This window comes from Schistocerca serialis, chromosome 3 (assembly GCF_023864345.2).
Source record: "Schistocerca serialis cubense isolate TAMUIC-IGC-003099 chromosome 3, iqSchSeri2.2, whole genome shotgun sequence".
Taxonomy (NCBI): Eukaryota; Metazoa; Arthropoda; class Insecta; order Orthoptera; family Acrididae; genus Schistocerca; species Schistocerca serialis.
In genome coordinates, this window is record NC_064640.1 from 867,821,839 (window position 1) to 867,837,272 (window position 15,434).

Consider the following 15,434-nt stretch of genomic DNA (forward strand, 5'->3'; position numbering starts at 1 on the left):
ATAATGTGGTACTTTTAAAAGAAAATCGTGTGTTAAGATCTAAAGCACATGATAGTAATGTGTGGTCATTATTTTGAGCTGAACATACCATTCATCATAGGGGGGGATGCTGACTCATTTTTTCATGTGGAGTGAAGGGAGGACATGAAGGCATGCATGGATCATAGTTGATTACATTAGATTAGATTAGATTCAGTTTTCATTCCATAGACCCAAAAAATGAGATGATTCTTGTGGTGTGAAACATGTCAGAAAGTATAACATAAAAAGATAAAACATTTCAATATAATACTTACTACCCTGATCATTTGTTAGGAGATTGCCAAAGTAGGTGAATACAAAGCAGTTAACTGGAACAGCTAATATTTACAGAATTAACATGCTGTCAGAATGAAACATTGTTACACTGTATTAATACATTTATCATTCAAAAAATACCTAATCTTGACTGTCATGACCAAGTGCTGTCAAAACGGAAATCTAACAGACATTTTTACTTAATCTAACTTAACAGTCTCCGTAGAGTAGAAGGAGTTGCCTATCAAAAAGCCTTTCACTCTGTTTAAATCGTGCTGTATCTGAAACCAAGTTTTTAATGGTTGCTGGCAATTTATTGAAAATCTGTGTACCTGAATATTGGACCCGTTTTCATACCAAGGTAAGTGATTTTAGGTCTTTATGTAGATGTTCTTATTCCTAGTGTTGAAACTATGTATTGAGCTATTGGTTGGAAATAAAGATATATTACTTGCAACAAATTTCATTAAGGAATAAAGATACTGAGAAACAATGGTTAGAATACCAAGTTCCTTGAACAGGTGCCTACATGATTTTTGGAATTTAAACCACAAATCATTCTTATGACATGCTTTTGCACCCTAAAAACTTTTGCTCAGGTTGATGAGTCACCCCAGAATATGATCCCGTATGACATAATAGAATGAAAGTAAGTAAAGTATGCAAGGTTTTTAATATTTATATCTCCTACATCTGACATCATTCTCACTGCAAATACAGACTTGTTTGGGCACTTAAGCAATTCTGTGGTATGCCCTTCCCAACTGAATTTATTATCGAGGTGTAATCCTAGAAATTTAACACTGTCAACCTCTTCGATCTGCATGTCTCCATATGTTATACACATGCTGGAAGGAAATCTTTTACAGGTTCTGAACTGCGTATAGTGAGTCTTCTCAAAGTTTAATGACAGTGAATTAGCTTTAGACCATTTATTAATGTCAGTGAAAATTTGATTAGCAGCTGTTTCTAAATCTGTACTTGACTTGCTACTTATTGCAAAGTTTGTATCATTTGCAAACAAAACAAACTTAGCATCTGGCAATGTAACAGACGAGAGGTTATTAATGTACACAAGAAAAATCAATGGACCCAAGATGGAAACCTGTGGAACACCACATGTAATTATTCCCAATCAGATGAAGACTGACTGCTTCCTGCAAAGGGATTTTGCAACGACACCCTTTGTTTCCTTTTAGATAAGACTCAAACCATTTCGCAGCATTGAATGTTTATTAGTGTAGAGTAGGTTTCATGAACAGACTTGCATTGGTGCAAGGGGTGCAACACCATGTTCAACACCCAGGAGTCACCAGCGAGTGTCCTTAGTGTGCGCAGCGATGAAGATCGAAACTATTTTCATATTATACATTATCTGGAGAGAATTTCATGTAAATCAAATATCATTGTACAACAAGGATTAAATGAATGAGGCAGTGCAGCTGGAGGGTAGAGTTTGCTCCATCCGACCATTTTGGCAGGTCCGCTTCAAGTACATTTTTCCACACAAGTGTCTTATCATTTGGCGATGCCCCCCCCCCCCCCCCAGTCCCCCACTTTTCTCTCGCGCACCTTTACATGCATCAGTTTTAGGTACAAATTGTTATGTGCGCTGTATACAAATGTTGCACTTGAGCGCCCCTCTCAGCTTCGTGCCCCAAGCAGTCGCTGATAATTGTGATCCGACCTGTATAGAAATGTGGGAGTCTGCAGTTGTAGCGGCTCTGGCGTCCCTTCTCGCTTGGTGCCCCAAGCAGCGGCTTGTGTCGCTTGGGTGTTAAACCGCCACTGCCTCGCCGTTTATGATATCTTAAATCATTTCAAGCAAATGCCGCGTTTAAGTAAACAAACAGTTGCGAAGTACATCATCGGAACATGGAGAAACTAATAAATATCGGGTTGGCAAACTTATGTAGTCTGTGTATGTATATTTTGAGCTACCGACTTTCATTGTATTACCTGCTTAATTCCCACAAAATTGTAATATTTTCCTTTGATGAAAAAATAAGGATTGGTAATGTACTATCATAGAGAAATTTTTTTGCCTAATAAAATGTAATAAATGTCCATTTATTTATGTCAAAAGCAAATTTCGTAAGGTTTTGAAACAGTTTACTTTAAGTGCGCGCTTCTGTGAAGTTCATACAACCCGCCACTCGCAACATGAGCCCCAATACAATCCTTACGCTTCGGAGTCTGTTATCGATACTGAACAGTAGTTATTTGAATTCGTATTATATATAGTAACTGATATGCCTTGCTGCGGATTCAAACGAATGAACATATTCTGTGATTGAAGTAATACCCCAAGGATCTATGTACAGAAAACTCTAATATCCGCGCAACAAGAACATTTTCATGCGATATACCGAACGGCATTGGTGAAGTTTTATTATTATCTTTGGTAGAAGGACTTTGGAAAAGGACGCTTCCAGTAGATACTTGTGATTGTCATGTGTGTGGGGGAAATACCGTGTTGCTGTCGGTGTTTGCTACTGACAGTTGGAGGAAAGGGGTGAATGTGTCAGTGGTGTGAATTACTACTGGTGTTTGTAGACTGAAATGATATTTTAAGTTACTTGTGAAGCATAATGGCCTTATCCTGTAAAAATATCGCCTTGCTTTCGTTATGTCTTCTGGCAACAGCAGCCTCTTTTGCGGCGTTTGTTGTGTTTCTAATGAATCCGTATCGGAATTATGAAGCGTCTGTTTGGGGACTATTTTCAGGTAAATGGAATTGTCACTGTTTACAAAATATACATATAGTTTTTTAGGAGCCTTTAGGAAGAAACATTGTTACTAAATGACAAGACCCATCAGCTGCAGTCCGGGTAGCGTTATTCATTCAGTGGCATGCAGTGAATGACGTTTTGCGCTCTTTTTGGCGGTAAAGCAAAACATTTGTTTGCTCTTAAAAGTGTAAGTAAAACACGTAATTTTTGTGATTGAGAAACGTGTGGCATACCGGAACCTAAGGAAGCGCAGTGCCACTTTGTGGCAGGTTTAGTAAACATTGAAGTTTTGCCATTGGTACCAGAAAATAATTTCTTCATGCAAGCTGTGTTCGTGGAAAGCTGAACCTTATTATTTCGTGTGTGTAGTTACGAGAGAGACATGAAATGATGTCCAAAATCACTCGAGTATCCGTTGAGCCTCGGCCGGACCTCCGTAATAGAAAGATAAAAGCACAGAAATCCCCAGAAGATTACATTTGGCAAGTAGCCAGAGATTACTTCGCATGTAGATATATGCATAGCATTTGTTGAATTTCGTTCACCCGAAGGTCTAATGCAGAAGCTTGTCAAGATTTTCTCCCCCCCGCCCCCCCCCTCTCTAATTTATCAAGTATTTACCGGTTGTACTTTTATAGGTGTTTGTGCAGCCCTTGTTCTTCATTTGGATTACCTGCACGCAAGAGGAAGACTTTCGTTATGGCATTCAATTGAGACATTAAACAGGATATGTGATTTTGGTTTTGTGGCCACAGTTTTGGGCACAGCAGGCTTTGTGTGGTACATTTTTCTCACGCTGTACTACAAAACAAGTAAGTATAAATTGTTTACGAGTTTGCAATTAAAACAGTAAGTATAAGTAATACTAATTTTTTTCGTTCGTTTTTATTTAATATCTCTGTGACAGTATCTTACTGCTGTAACACGTAAACCTTTGTGTTACATTGATATAATCATTCGGTTTGGCTGCCAGATATGTTAGTTAAAGGAGGGGAAAAATACCTTGTAAATATTAGCATTTACATATGTTGATTGCACATGTGTGGTGAGCTGCTATGGAAATTTTTCTGTCGTAAATAGATCTACAGTATGAGGAGGGAGTGTGTAGAGTATTTTGTCATCACTATCAGTTGCATTTTGAAAACTGTTTTTGGCAGTGGGATATACTTAATGAGGACAATGGTGTGTAAAATTCGCAATAATGGATTTTTTCAGCTTAAGAACTGAATCTAAATTTTGGTGCTGCCATTATATATAATTGTGAGAATTTTTTTGTACTTTTATTTACAAATGATTGAGGCTATGGCAGAAAATCTCTCTAGAGGAAACAAAATTCACTACCAGTACTGTTATCGTAATAGTCACCTATGTTCATATCAGTCATTGGAACTCTTTCATATATGACAGAAAAATTTATTAAATAATACCTCTTGTTTTGTCAATAAAAACTGGAATCTTCTGTGCTCATGATGCACCCAAAGAGAATATTTATTTATTTATTTTCATTACTGACTCTGAGATGTGGTGAGCTTAACTATTCATAAGATTGCCAATTGAGAATTGTGGATGAAGGACCTGTATTAGTCTGGAAAATGACAAGGGTGCAGTTTATTGCTACATCACTACTTGAAATTTTTGTGGACCATGGCAAAACTACATTTACCTAAAAGACCTTATAAACAGAACCCACTCGTCTGTGTGACATTAAAGTACATCTGATATACAGAATTACACACTTATTACTTGTGGCATTTCTTGTATACATTTGGCCCTTTAAACGTAACAGTCATCACACTGGTGCATTTTGAAATAATTAAGACAACTGCTTTTGCTATGAGATTTCTTAAGGTAGTATTGCCCACACCTATATCATGTTTAGGCCTACCGATTGAAGACCTGAAATCTATGAACAAGTTGTTGATCATGTTGCCACTTTACTCATAAATGTCTGTCTTGTCTGCAAATTACTATACAATTTACAATGACCAGTTTTGGCTTCCCATGATCATCAGAAGTATTGTCATACAGGATCAAACATAACATATTTAGTACATGAAGCTACATGTGCAAATGCACATGGTCATTTACTTGCATGTACTGATTATATGATGTTGGTACTCCCATTGGAATACTCCTAATGATCCAATGATGGCATAGGCTGAAACAAGTCATTGTTAATTGTGTAGTAATGTGCAATCAAGATGTACATTTATGCATAAAGTGCATCCTGTTTTTTTTTTTTTTTCCCCATGTAGGACTGCTAATACATTTTTGTCTTTCTAGTCATGCACATTTAATGTGCTTAGAAGTGGTTAGGTTTTTTTATATCTTTCATCTAATTATACATAGAATATTATCATGTACTTGGTACATCATGAGTATGCATCTGAGTTGTACTATCAGTATCATGATCCTCCAATGCAGTGGTCAAATAATGTGATGTCATGATAGTGTTTATTGTTTGTAATATAACTGTTAGATTATTGTAGCATTTTCAGTACTTACCTAATTATTCAAAATTAGAATTGGCCAGTTAGTGAATGACATGAGACGTTTGTGTGATAGTATAAAAGGAATATGTTAGTGGTGTCTTCGTGCCCATGGTAGTGTGTGAAAATCTGTGTTCAGTTTCAGAACTAAATTTTATGAACTATTCCTTCACCACGAATGTTGAATATATTTATCACCTTTTCAAATTCTCACCAGATGTGAGTGGAGGTATAATGGTTTGGCCCTGATGAGTAGCTGCATGAAACACGTTGTGATTGTAATAGGAATACTATAGCAACCTAAACTTGAATGTGGTATTTAAGGCAAAATTAAATCCAGCATGCAGTCATTGTTTTTGTGCTGTAATGCAGTGGATTATTCCATGAATTTGCCTGTTCACTTAAGTTAGTAGTTTTTGTCACTAACAGCCTTACTGCTAGCAGGGTACTGAATTTAAACCAAGAGCTGAGGGGAAAATAGCCTTTTGATGAATTTCTGATGTTTGCAATTCAACCTTTTTAACTTAATTTTCTGTTTCTGCTATCTCATTTTAGGCTTGTTTAGCACAATGTATTTTGGGGTTCCTTTCTCATTTTCATCTTAAATCAAATGTTGGTTTTGATTTTATAGCATCTACGACCCATTTTCTTCAATTATCTTAATGTATATTGTATCTAATTTGTATATACAATTGGGAGACATGGTCTACACCTGAGTAGGAGAGGGGAAGAGAGGTTGGCTGAGCTTCTTGAAAAGGGGGGGGGGGGGGGGGAGATCTCACGACGAGAGATCGCTGTGGTTATTGGGGTCAGAGAGGTACCTTTTTAGGTTACAAACATTATTCAGGCACCCATTGTTTTTTGAAAGAAGTCAAACCATACTAACTGAAGAGCCCCACAAAAAAGCTTAAGAATGAACAGAAAAAGTAAGGTTACCTTATTTCATCAAAATATTAGACGATTGAGTTTTATGCAGACACTACATTGTGGCAGTTTTCGGTGATGAGTGTTTTGAACTAGGGTTGCGTAAGAAGATACCGTTGGTGATTGGGCCTGAACCACTACTGCCAACTGTAGCAAACAGTTGTGCTCTAGCCACTACCAAATGCATTGTGTACTCCAATTTGCTTTGTGTTGTGGATTGCTTGTTTTTTTTTCCTTACTTTTAAATGAGTGAAAAGACTATAATCCTGTTGCATAGAGGGATTCGAATGCAACTCTCTATAACAGAAGTAGTCAGAGCAATCCCTTTGACCCTTATGTCAGTCCTGTTTCCGTGGAAGCACAGAACGCGGATGTAGGATGGCAGCCCTCTCAGAGGGTGGAGGGACTTATTCTCCCACTCCTTCCTCACCACTCGGGCAGCCAATGTTCTCATTTGTTTACTGTCATGGCTGACTGCCATGATATACTGTCCACATAATAATAAGGTAGAGAAGCTTCTTGTCTGTTTGGAAAATTTAGAGCTCTGAAAAGATACATATCGTGTGGCTATCTGAGCACCACATAACCACAGGGTCAGGTAGGTTGCGTATAAAATATTAGACTGTCATCGTTCTCATGCAGTACTAATATGGGAAAAGTAGGAGTTGTTACATATATTGAGACTGAGCACAAGTTCAGAAACATTGAGACTAGTAGAATTTGTGGTGGTCAGCACATACGTGTGGGCTTGTGAATTAATACACTTTTAATTGTAACTGTATATAGATACTGACTATAAAATTTGGAATTGTTTGAGGGATGTGGGTTCTTTACTATCCTATCTCTCAGATAGCAGCAAGCGTTTAATAGTATGTGGTTACTTCAGTGCAGATTTTCTAAAGGATTCTGGTCGGAAAAAATGATATGGAAACTGTATTTGGATCCTAAAATTTGACCTTGGTAATTACCAGCATGGGTTGATAAAGACACTAGGGCCATAATTGATAATGTTTTCTTTGGTGAATCTCAAAGCAAGAAAATATTTATTTACCCAATAACAAATGCTCTTTGTGATCACAATGCAGTTAGAATAAACTAACATAGTGCCTTACAATATGGATACTCCTCAGTGGAAATCAGTTAGAATAATTAATGACTCCACGAAAAAAGTTTTAAAGAACACTTTCCACGGGATGAAATTCGTATTGAACAAAATAAAATTTAATCTATACCATTATAAATTCATATCATTGACTGAAAGTAGTTTGCTGCTTAAGCTAATCAGGCAGGTAATAAACAGTCATGTAGAAGACTATGGGTCAATAGAGCGATTAAAGTATCTTGTGAAAGGAAAAGGGAATTGTATGTGTTCGCAAGAACAAAACTTCTCAAAATTGCCCTAAGAAAAGCTATTGACAAATCAGAGACTGTGCACATTATGTCAGAAATCAGTAACTCTGACGACAGACTTATGTCTGTGTGGAATGTAGTGAAATAAGACAGGATGATGCCACAGAACAGGAGAACATCACTACTGAACTAAATGGAAGGACTATAAATGATCAGTAACTGGTAGCAGATATGTTTAATAATCGTTTCTTATATATAGTAGAAAGCATAGGTATAAACAGTAAAGGAGAAAAAGCACAGCAGTTTGAGGAAAAGTAACTCTCATAAAATTCAGTCATATGAATGTATTACCAACTTGTCCTTCTGAAATCAATAAAGTTAGATATCTCTCAAAAATAAAAGATCTGGTTTTGGTGGTGGTTCCAATAGAGTACTAAAGATTAGCTCCCATATTATAAGCCCTGTCTTATCCAAAATATGTAATGTATCAGTAACTCAATGTTTCCAGAGAGACTGAAATACGCCATTGTCAACCCCCTATTTAAGATAGGTGACAGGAGAGATCTCAGTAACTGTTGACCTGTTTTGTTGCTAAAATCAGTTTCCAAAATTTTGGATAAGGTGATGCATTCTAGAATAATTTCTCACCTTGGAAGCAATAATATCCTGAGGAAATCTCAGTTTGGATTTCAAGAAAAGATGCAGTACTGAAATGCCATTTACATGATCACTCACCAAATTTTACAGGCATTAAATAGCAAAATAGTGCCAGTTGGTATTTTCTGTGACCTATCTAAGACACTTGACTGTGTGAATCACTGTATTCTCCTAGATAAATTGATGTTTTATGGGATTGATGTTATAGCCAATCAATGGGTAATGTCATATCTAACCAAAAGAATGCAGAAAGTTGTATTTAGTGATTCAGCCAGTGTAGTATGGAGAAGTTTTTCTGATTGGGGAGAATTCACATATGGAGTTTCCCAGTTCCCAGTCTTGGGTCTGCTATCATTCCTCATACATATAAATGATCTTCCACATAATATACAACAAGCAGAAATAGTTCTTTTTGGAGATGGCACTAGTATTGTAATCAGTCCAAGCATACATACAGCAACAGAAGAAATGATAAACAGGGTTCTTAAAAGTATCATTGACTGGTTTGTTGTTAATCGTCTCACTCTAAAATGTAAAAAGACACAACATATTCAGTTCTGTGCTTCTAGGTGTACTACACCAATTATAAGTGGATATATTTGTGTGGTGTTATATAAATGATAAGTGTAACACATGGTAAGGAAATAATAAATAGCGTGGAAACTTCAAAATTCTTGGGTGTCCATATTGATGAGAATTTAAACTGGAAAAGGCACATTTTGGAACTCTGAAAACAACTTAGTTCAGCCACTTTTATACTGAGAATTATTGAAAATCTTGCGGGTAATCGGTAAGTTACATGTTTTGCATTTTTTCATTCAGTAATGTCATAATAAACAATGTTATGGGGTAACTCATCTGTAGAAAGGAATTTGTTATTGTGTAAAAATGTGCTGTAAAAATATGTGGTGTTCACCCACAGTCATTGTGTAGACATTTAAAGGGTTTGGTATTGTGACTACTGCTTCACAGTGTATTTGTCCTTCATGAATTTTGTTGTTAATAATCCACTAAAATTCAAAAGGAACAATGATTTACATATTTCCAATACCAGTAGGAAAACTGACATTCATTACTCCACATTAAGGTTGCCTTTAGCGCAAAAGGGGTGCACAGTGCCACAACAAAAAAATTTTTATAACTTACCCAGTGATGCAAAAATGTCAGACAGACAGCAGAGTGAAACATGAAAACAAACTTTCAGTTTCTCCATGACAACTTCTTATGTTCCATAGAATAATTAATATTATTGCAATGATTGTGTAAAAAAGTGGTTGGCAGGAATTACTAACTCACATATGTACATTTAATAAGAAGTTTTTTTTTAAACTTTTGACATATACCCATATTTACAAATTAATTTGTGGTGTTTGTGGAAATGGCTCATTCTACATCATAACAATTTATCATGAAACTGATCCATGGAACATGAAACTAACGCTTCTTTCATTTCTGAAGGTATTTATAAGTGATTGTACCCATCAGCCAAAATTCTTAGGAGACATTTCTGACAAGTGTTAAGACAAATTAGAACTCAGCAGAACTTCTGACTTAAATAGCATGTGTTAGACTATATTTATTCAAACAATGGAAAATCCAGGATGGAATGTAACAATATTATGAAGAGGAAAGTTGCCACTCACCATATAGTGTTGGTGCTGAGTCGTAGATAGGCACATACTTTCTGTTGGGCCTATCTGCGACTCAGCATCTGTGCTATATGGTGAGTGGCAACTTTCCTTTGCATAATATTGAGACTATATTTCTTATATAATGACTTACATGCTGATGTTATTTTTGTTTTATAATGTTGTTTCTAATATAATTTTCATTTATAATAATTTAGTTATTGTAATATCATCTTATGTTCAGTTGTGTTGAGAGATGTTACCTACCATTTGAAAACAATCGTGGTACATCTGAATCAGTGCAGACAGCTGTGGGGATTGAACCTATTAAAAGGATGTCTGCATTCATCCATATCATAAAGATGGGGCATGTGAAGTCATATATGTGCAGATAGAACAATCACTGATAGTATGTTGTTTTTTGTAATGTCAGTAGTGTGATCAGAGGTCTAAGCTAGGTTGGAAGGTGTGACTTGGGTTGTGAGTTCACACAATTTTAAATTGCCTACATCAGATTTTGATGGGTGGATAATGGTTGCTATTTGATGAGATTATGGGTCAAAGTGAATGGGAAGGATCAGTAGTTTCCCACACGCGACCAGTATCAAACTACAGTGGAAAATTTCTTTTGATGAATGTATAGCATTAACTTAGAATATTTGGTATTTGGTGCCCAAAGGATGTTTTATGGTTTATGCAAAAAATTGTTTCTATCTTTAATTTATAATATTTGCCATGTCAGTTAACTGTATTTACTACAGGCATCAGGAATCATAATTTAGTTAACTGCATGTTCCATGGATCATAATTGCAGCATCTCACTGTGACATGGAACATGCCAGTTTCACAGTTGTAGTAGACATTTCTTAGTATTTAATGTAGCATCTTGGTGACTATTGACATGATTGTCCTAAGCTATATTTTATTTCTATTTTTCTACACTAAAAGTTGTCTTACTGTGTGTTTATTTCTGTATATTCTTTCAGCTGTGTTTCCTGTTGGAAAGAGTACAATAATACCAGCAGTTTGGACTATGATGACTGTTAAGTGGGGAGCTGCTATAATGGTCATTTGCACAAAATACAGGAAATACCTGAGATCATTGGAGTTGCTGCGTGATGATCCACAGTAGCATGATAAAATTTATTTAGCCAATGCATTTCATTGCATGTGTATTGGACATGGGAGCAGTGTGATATGTTTTATCCCTAAACCACAACTTGAGGTTACTTCATATGTACAGGGAAGAGTAATATTGACATTAATGATGGAAAAGATACTGTGAAAAGCTCTGAAGTATTGAACTGTGAATGTGTTTGAAAATATATTTTTGTGAGATGGAGGTAAGAAAATATGCCCTGTGAGTTCCAACTCTAATCTTTGCAGTTTAAAGGAACATTCAGTTGTGATTTTTTTTTAATAGATGTTTTTACATGTTGTGAAAGTGTGTGTTTTCAAAATTATTCACTGACGCTTTGATGTGTGCTTTTGATATCCTTACAGAATTTTTTAAATAAATATTTTAGTAGAATTGGGCTACTATTATTTTCAGTTGCTTCCCACTGTTACCCCACCAATTTTGTCATTGTTGCATTGGAGTTGACTGTGATTTAAGGCTGAAATGTGTGAAGGCACAGACTGGACCTTATGGAAATCAAATTTCTGCATTGCAAAGTTTGTATTAATACTTGTATAGTAGTTTTAGTGTAACATTCAGACTGTTACAGTCACAGTTAATAGCTGAATCCTGTGCTGCCTAAGAGCTGTATGAAGGGCTGATGCAAGTCTGCTTTGATTGTGGGTAATGTAAATCGTGAAACCTGGGGACTCCCTTTGCCATAATTGGCTTGTGAAAGGACAAAGGTAATATCCAAGAAGATAAAGTATTAGGTAATTTTTAACTATACTGAAAACTTTAGTGTTATGTGGATAACAAGGAACTTTCTTATCGTATGGTGGAAACGTACCTAACAGTTTCACAGTTTTAATTGAAATTGTTGTTCTTCTCCTCACATTTTTTTTTGGAAAAAGATGCAAAAATTGCTTCGGCAAGGGTACATCAGATTCCATCATTATTATTTGTTAAAACTGAGATAAATGCTTCCTGAATGTCCTAGTTGACAATGTGACAAGTTATGAATATTAATGCAGAAAAGGACTTGCAGAAAGTGAAGGATGTAGCAGTTGATTTTATGTATATGTTTGTTTTGATTGCTTTCAAAAGTAAAACTTCACCTGTTGAATTGTGATTGAAGTTATCCGTAAACACATTTCAAAACTGATATTTCAAAGAATTAGAAAAGTAATGTGGAGTACATATGATTTTTCAGTTTTCACATTATCCAGTATCAACTCATTTAGTTAAAAGGATCCTATATGACTGTGACACTGTACACATAAGAATATGGATAACAAATCTACAAATCACTGAAGAACCAGAGAAATTGTTTAATTCAAGTGGTTTTCTAAGGGAACCATTACATTTATTTTAGGAAGATAACAGTTTAGTAATCAGAATGAATTTCCACCATTGAAAATGGATACTGATTTGAAACTCTGGCAGATTAAAACTGTGTACTGGACCAGAACAGTTTTTAATCTGCCATGAGAATTCATAGCAGTTTAGTTAACTGCACAGAATTTTTACCTTGTCTGAAGAAGGAATAAGAGCACGGAAAGACCAGAAAACTTCTGCTACAAGTAAAAGGATCAAACAAAATAACCATAGGTTAGGCTATTGTGTTACATAGAATCTTGATTCTTTAGAGAATATCAACAAAACTAAATTTGTAGATGACAAGCAAATTTTTGATGGACATATTTAGAGGCTGCTGAATACCCAAAAGACAATTTATACATTAGATTATGTATACAGCTGGAATTGACAAGGCTGTTGAAACTGAGTTTCATACAGCTTTCAAATTAAAAAGTGTAAGTATTAATTTTCTTACTGCAATTTCACAAACATGGGGCTAGAGACATTGTACTGGTATTAAAATTGCAACATCTTGAATCAGTGTGTAATAAATGATAAACTTACATGAAGTATATCACATACTTGGATATACAAATGATTAGGATTCAAGCACCACTGAAGAAATAGTTTAGAGTAATGCTGTCTTAATTCTGTATATAATAGGAAATATTATGCTGTGTGTTTATCATTCAAAAATTACATTTAAATTTTGGGTTGTTCATGAGATCATGTTAAGCCTCATGTAAGGAGGAGAAACATGTGACAGCACATGTCAGAATTTAACAATAGGTTCATAGCCTGTTGAGACTGGTTTTTCATTCACCAATATTGTTGCTCGTGTGGTTTGGGATCCCACAAGTGTTGTGCAAATATGGAATTGGTGGGTTCATGGGGGCCATGTTCAGTGTCCTGCAGGTCTTTGTGGCCCCACTGGACTAGTGCCTGAGGGAATAAACATGTTTGCTTGTCCATGCTGGGTTATACAACAACATCACGTGCCTTGGCTCAGGAAACAGGCTTGTTTGCAGATAGATACATAGCCAAACAGACAGCACGGCGGACCATCAGTATGGTGACCATTGTTGTGGCTTTCCTCGGAACAGTGGCAGAGAGGCATGCTGACAGTGGTGTACCTACTGGCAACACTGGGCAAGTGGGTGGCACCACCTAGTCAGAGTTCTACCTGCAGCATCATGTTGAACGTATTCGTTTGTGGAGGCAGCAAAGGTAAAGAATATTGCGAGAGGGCATTGATAGTCATGTGTCCAGCATTTGGCACAATGTTAGGGCGTGCAACTGGGTACACAAAACTATCGCCTCAAATTCTCGTAGCAAGTAATTTGGACAACCAACATTATGTTTATGATGTGATAAGGCTAGTGGTTGTGCCCTATCATCAAGGTCTTCTTGATGTTATCTTTTAATGTGAGCTGACATGTTCCACATGCTTTCCTGACCTACATCAATATAGAGGCTGTTGGACTTTTGCCCTCGGCAGTACATTATGTGCATCTCTCACCTGTTGAGAATGTGGGGTCACAGATTGCAGAGAGACTGGCACACTCTCACTCACCAGCCACTACAGTTTGGGAACTCTAGTATACAGTTGAAGCAGTGTGGAATGACTTACTTGCAGCTGTCATCAAAGCTCAGTTTGACTCGATGCTTAGACACTGTTGTTGATAGAGGTGGCAGTTCTGTTTAATAAATTTTGCATTGTGTGTACCTCCAAATCTCCCACTAATTTAATAACATATTGTTCCTGTTATACAGTATATGCAAAGTAAGTAAGATTCCATTATTTGCTATACTTGCTGCTGTTGCAGTAGTAATAGAGAGCAGTTTAGTTGTGAAAAGGTCACCAAATCCAGTGTCAGTAATCTGTATGCTAAAAAGGGTCTTTGCACAAGTGTAGTACCTGCTAAAATGTTGTGCTGGTAAAATCTGCAGATGTAAACTTCAGTGTAAATAATGTTAGCCTTTTTGTGTGGTTGTTGCATCTAGGACATTTTTTTTGTGATGGATATTATACCAAATAGTAGCAGATGGTGAATGGCCCAGTAAATTTGAACAGTGTTGGTATTATTAGTATTCTCTCTCTCCCTCCCTCTCTCTCTCTCTCTCTCTCTCTCTCTCTCTCTCTCTCTCTCAGCTTGGCCAGTGTTAGCAATTGCAGTCCCACTATAATAAAGTTGGTGTTAAAAAAGCCTTCTGTTCATCTTCTAGCTCCATATGGTCTATTAAGGGTCACCATATGTCTTAATGGTAGAACTTCAATTAATGTGGGAAACACAGGCAGATCCAGGGCTTGATTCTTGAGGGGGGGGGGGGGGGGGGAGGTTGCTGATGATGTTCCCCCCACGCCCTTCCTGACAAATATAACTTGCTGTCACCCTCACTTTTAATGTGCCACTGATGTGTGCTGTACTTTTTTAATAACTATAAATATAAAACTTTTTAATATACTGTAACAATAAAAAATTAATTACCCTAAAATATACAAAATATCAAATGTAAGCTGTAATCTGTTGCCATTTCAAGACTTAAGTTTCCATGCTACTTTGTTCTCCAGAAGTTAGTCCTGAAGTTTGGTAACTAATATGCAAGGTGTGTTCCAAAATTAATCGGTATTTTGTCATTTCATATGTTGTATTAGATTGATTTGTCAGTTTTTTAAATTTTTTTCTCGTTGCTACATTGGCTGTCTGAAAAAAAATACTTGTACAGTGTTAGCCTTATGATATTGAGTCTGTTGTTAGCTGTCAGAAAGGTCATATATTTATTTTTATTTATAAATATGGATCAAGGAATTTGTATTAAACTTTGATATAAGAATGGAATAAAGTGCAATAGAGTTTCAGAAACATAAAATATTGCTTTT

At 36.2% G+C, this 15,434-nt stretch overlaps 1 protein-coding gene across 1 annotated transcript; it reads left to right on the forward strand.

Moving 5' to 3' along the window:
* The first annotated feature begins 2,710 nt into the window (after positions 1-2,710).
* On the forward strand, positions 2,711-11,608 carry LOC126471010 (heme transporter hrg1-B-like). Its single transcript, XM_050099069.1, has 3 exons — positions 2,711-3,024; positions 3,668-3,841; positions 11,064-11,608. The coding sequence occupies exons 1-3, from the start codon at positions 2,889-2,891 to the stop codon at positions 11,207-11,209; spliced, it is 456 nt and encodes a 151-aa protein (XP_049955026.1). The 5' UTR covers positions 2,711-2,888; the 3' UTR covers positions 11,210-11,608.
* The last annotated feature ends 3,826 nt before the right edge of the window (positions 11,609-15,434 follow it).

What these genes read in the sequence shown, in the direction of transcription:
- LOC126471010 (XM_050099069.1), top strand. Translation starts at nt 2,889, where the DNA reads ATGGCCTTATCCTGTAAAAATATCGCCTTGCTTTCGTTATGTCTTCTG. An exon ending in TGTTTGGGGACTATTTTCAG is followed by an intron (nt 3,025 to 3,667) that starts GTAAATGGAATT and finishes GTACTTTTATAG; the next exon opens with GTGTTTGTGCAGCCCTTGTT. An exon ending in CACGCTGTACTACAAAACAA is followed by an intron (nt 3,842 to 11,063) that starts GTAAGTATAAAT and finishes ATATTCTTTCAG; the next exon opens with CTGTGTTTCCTGTTGGAAAG.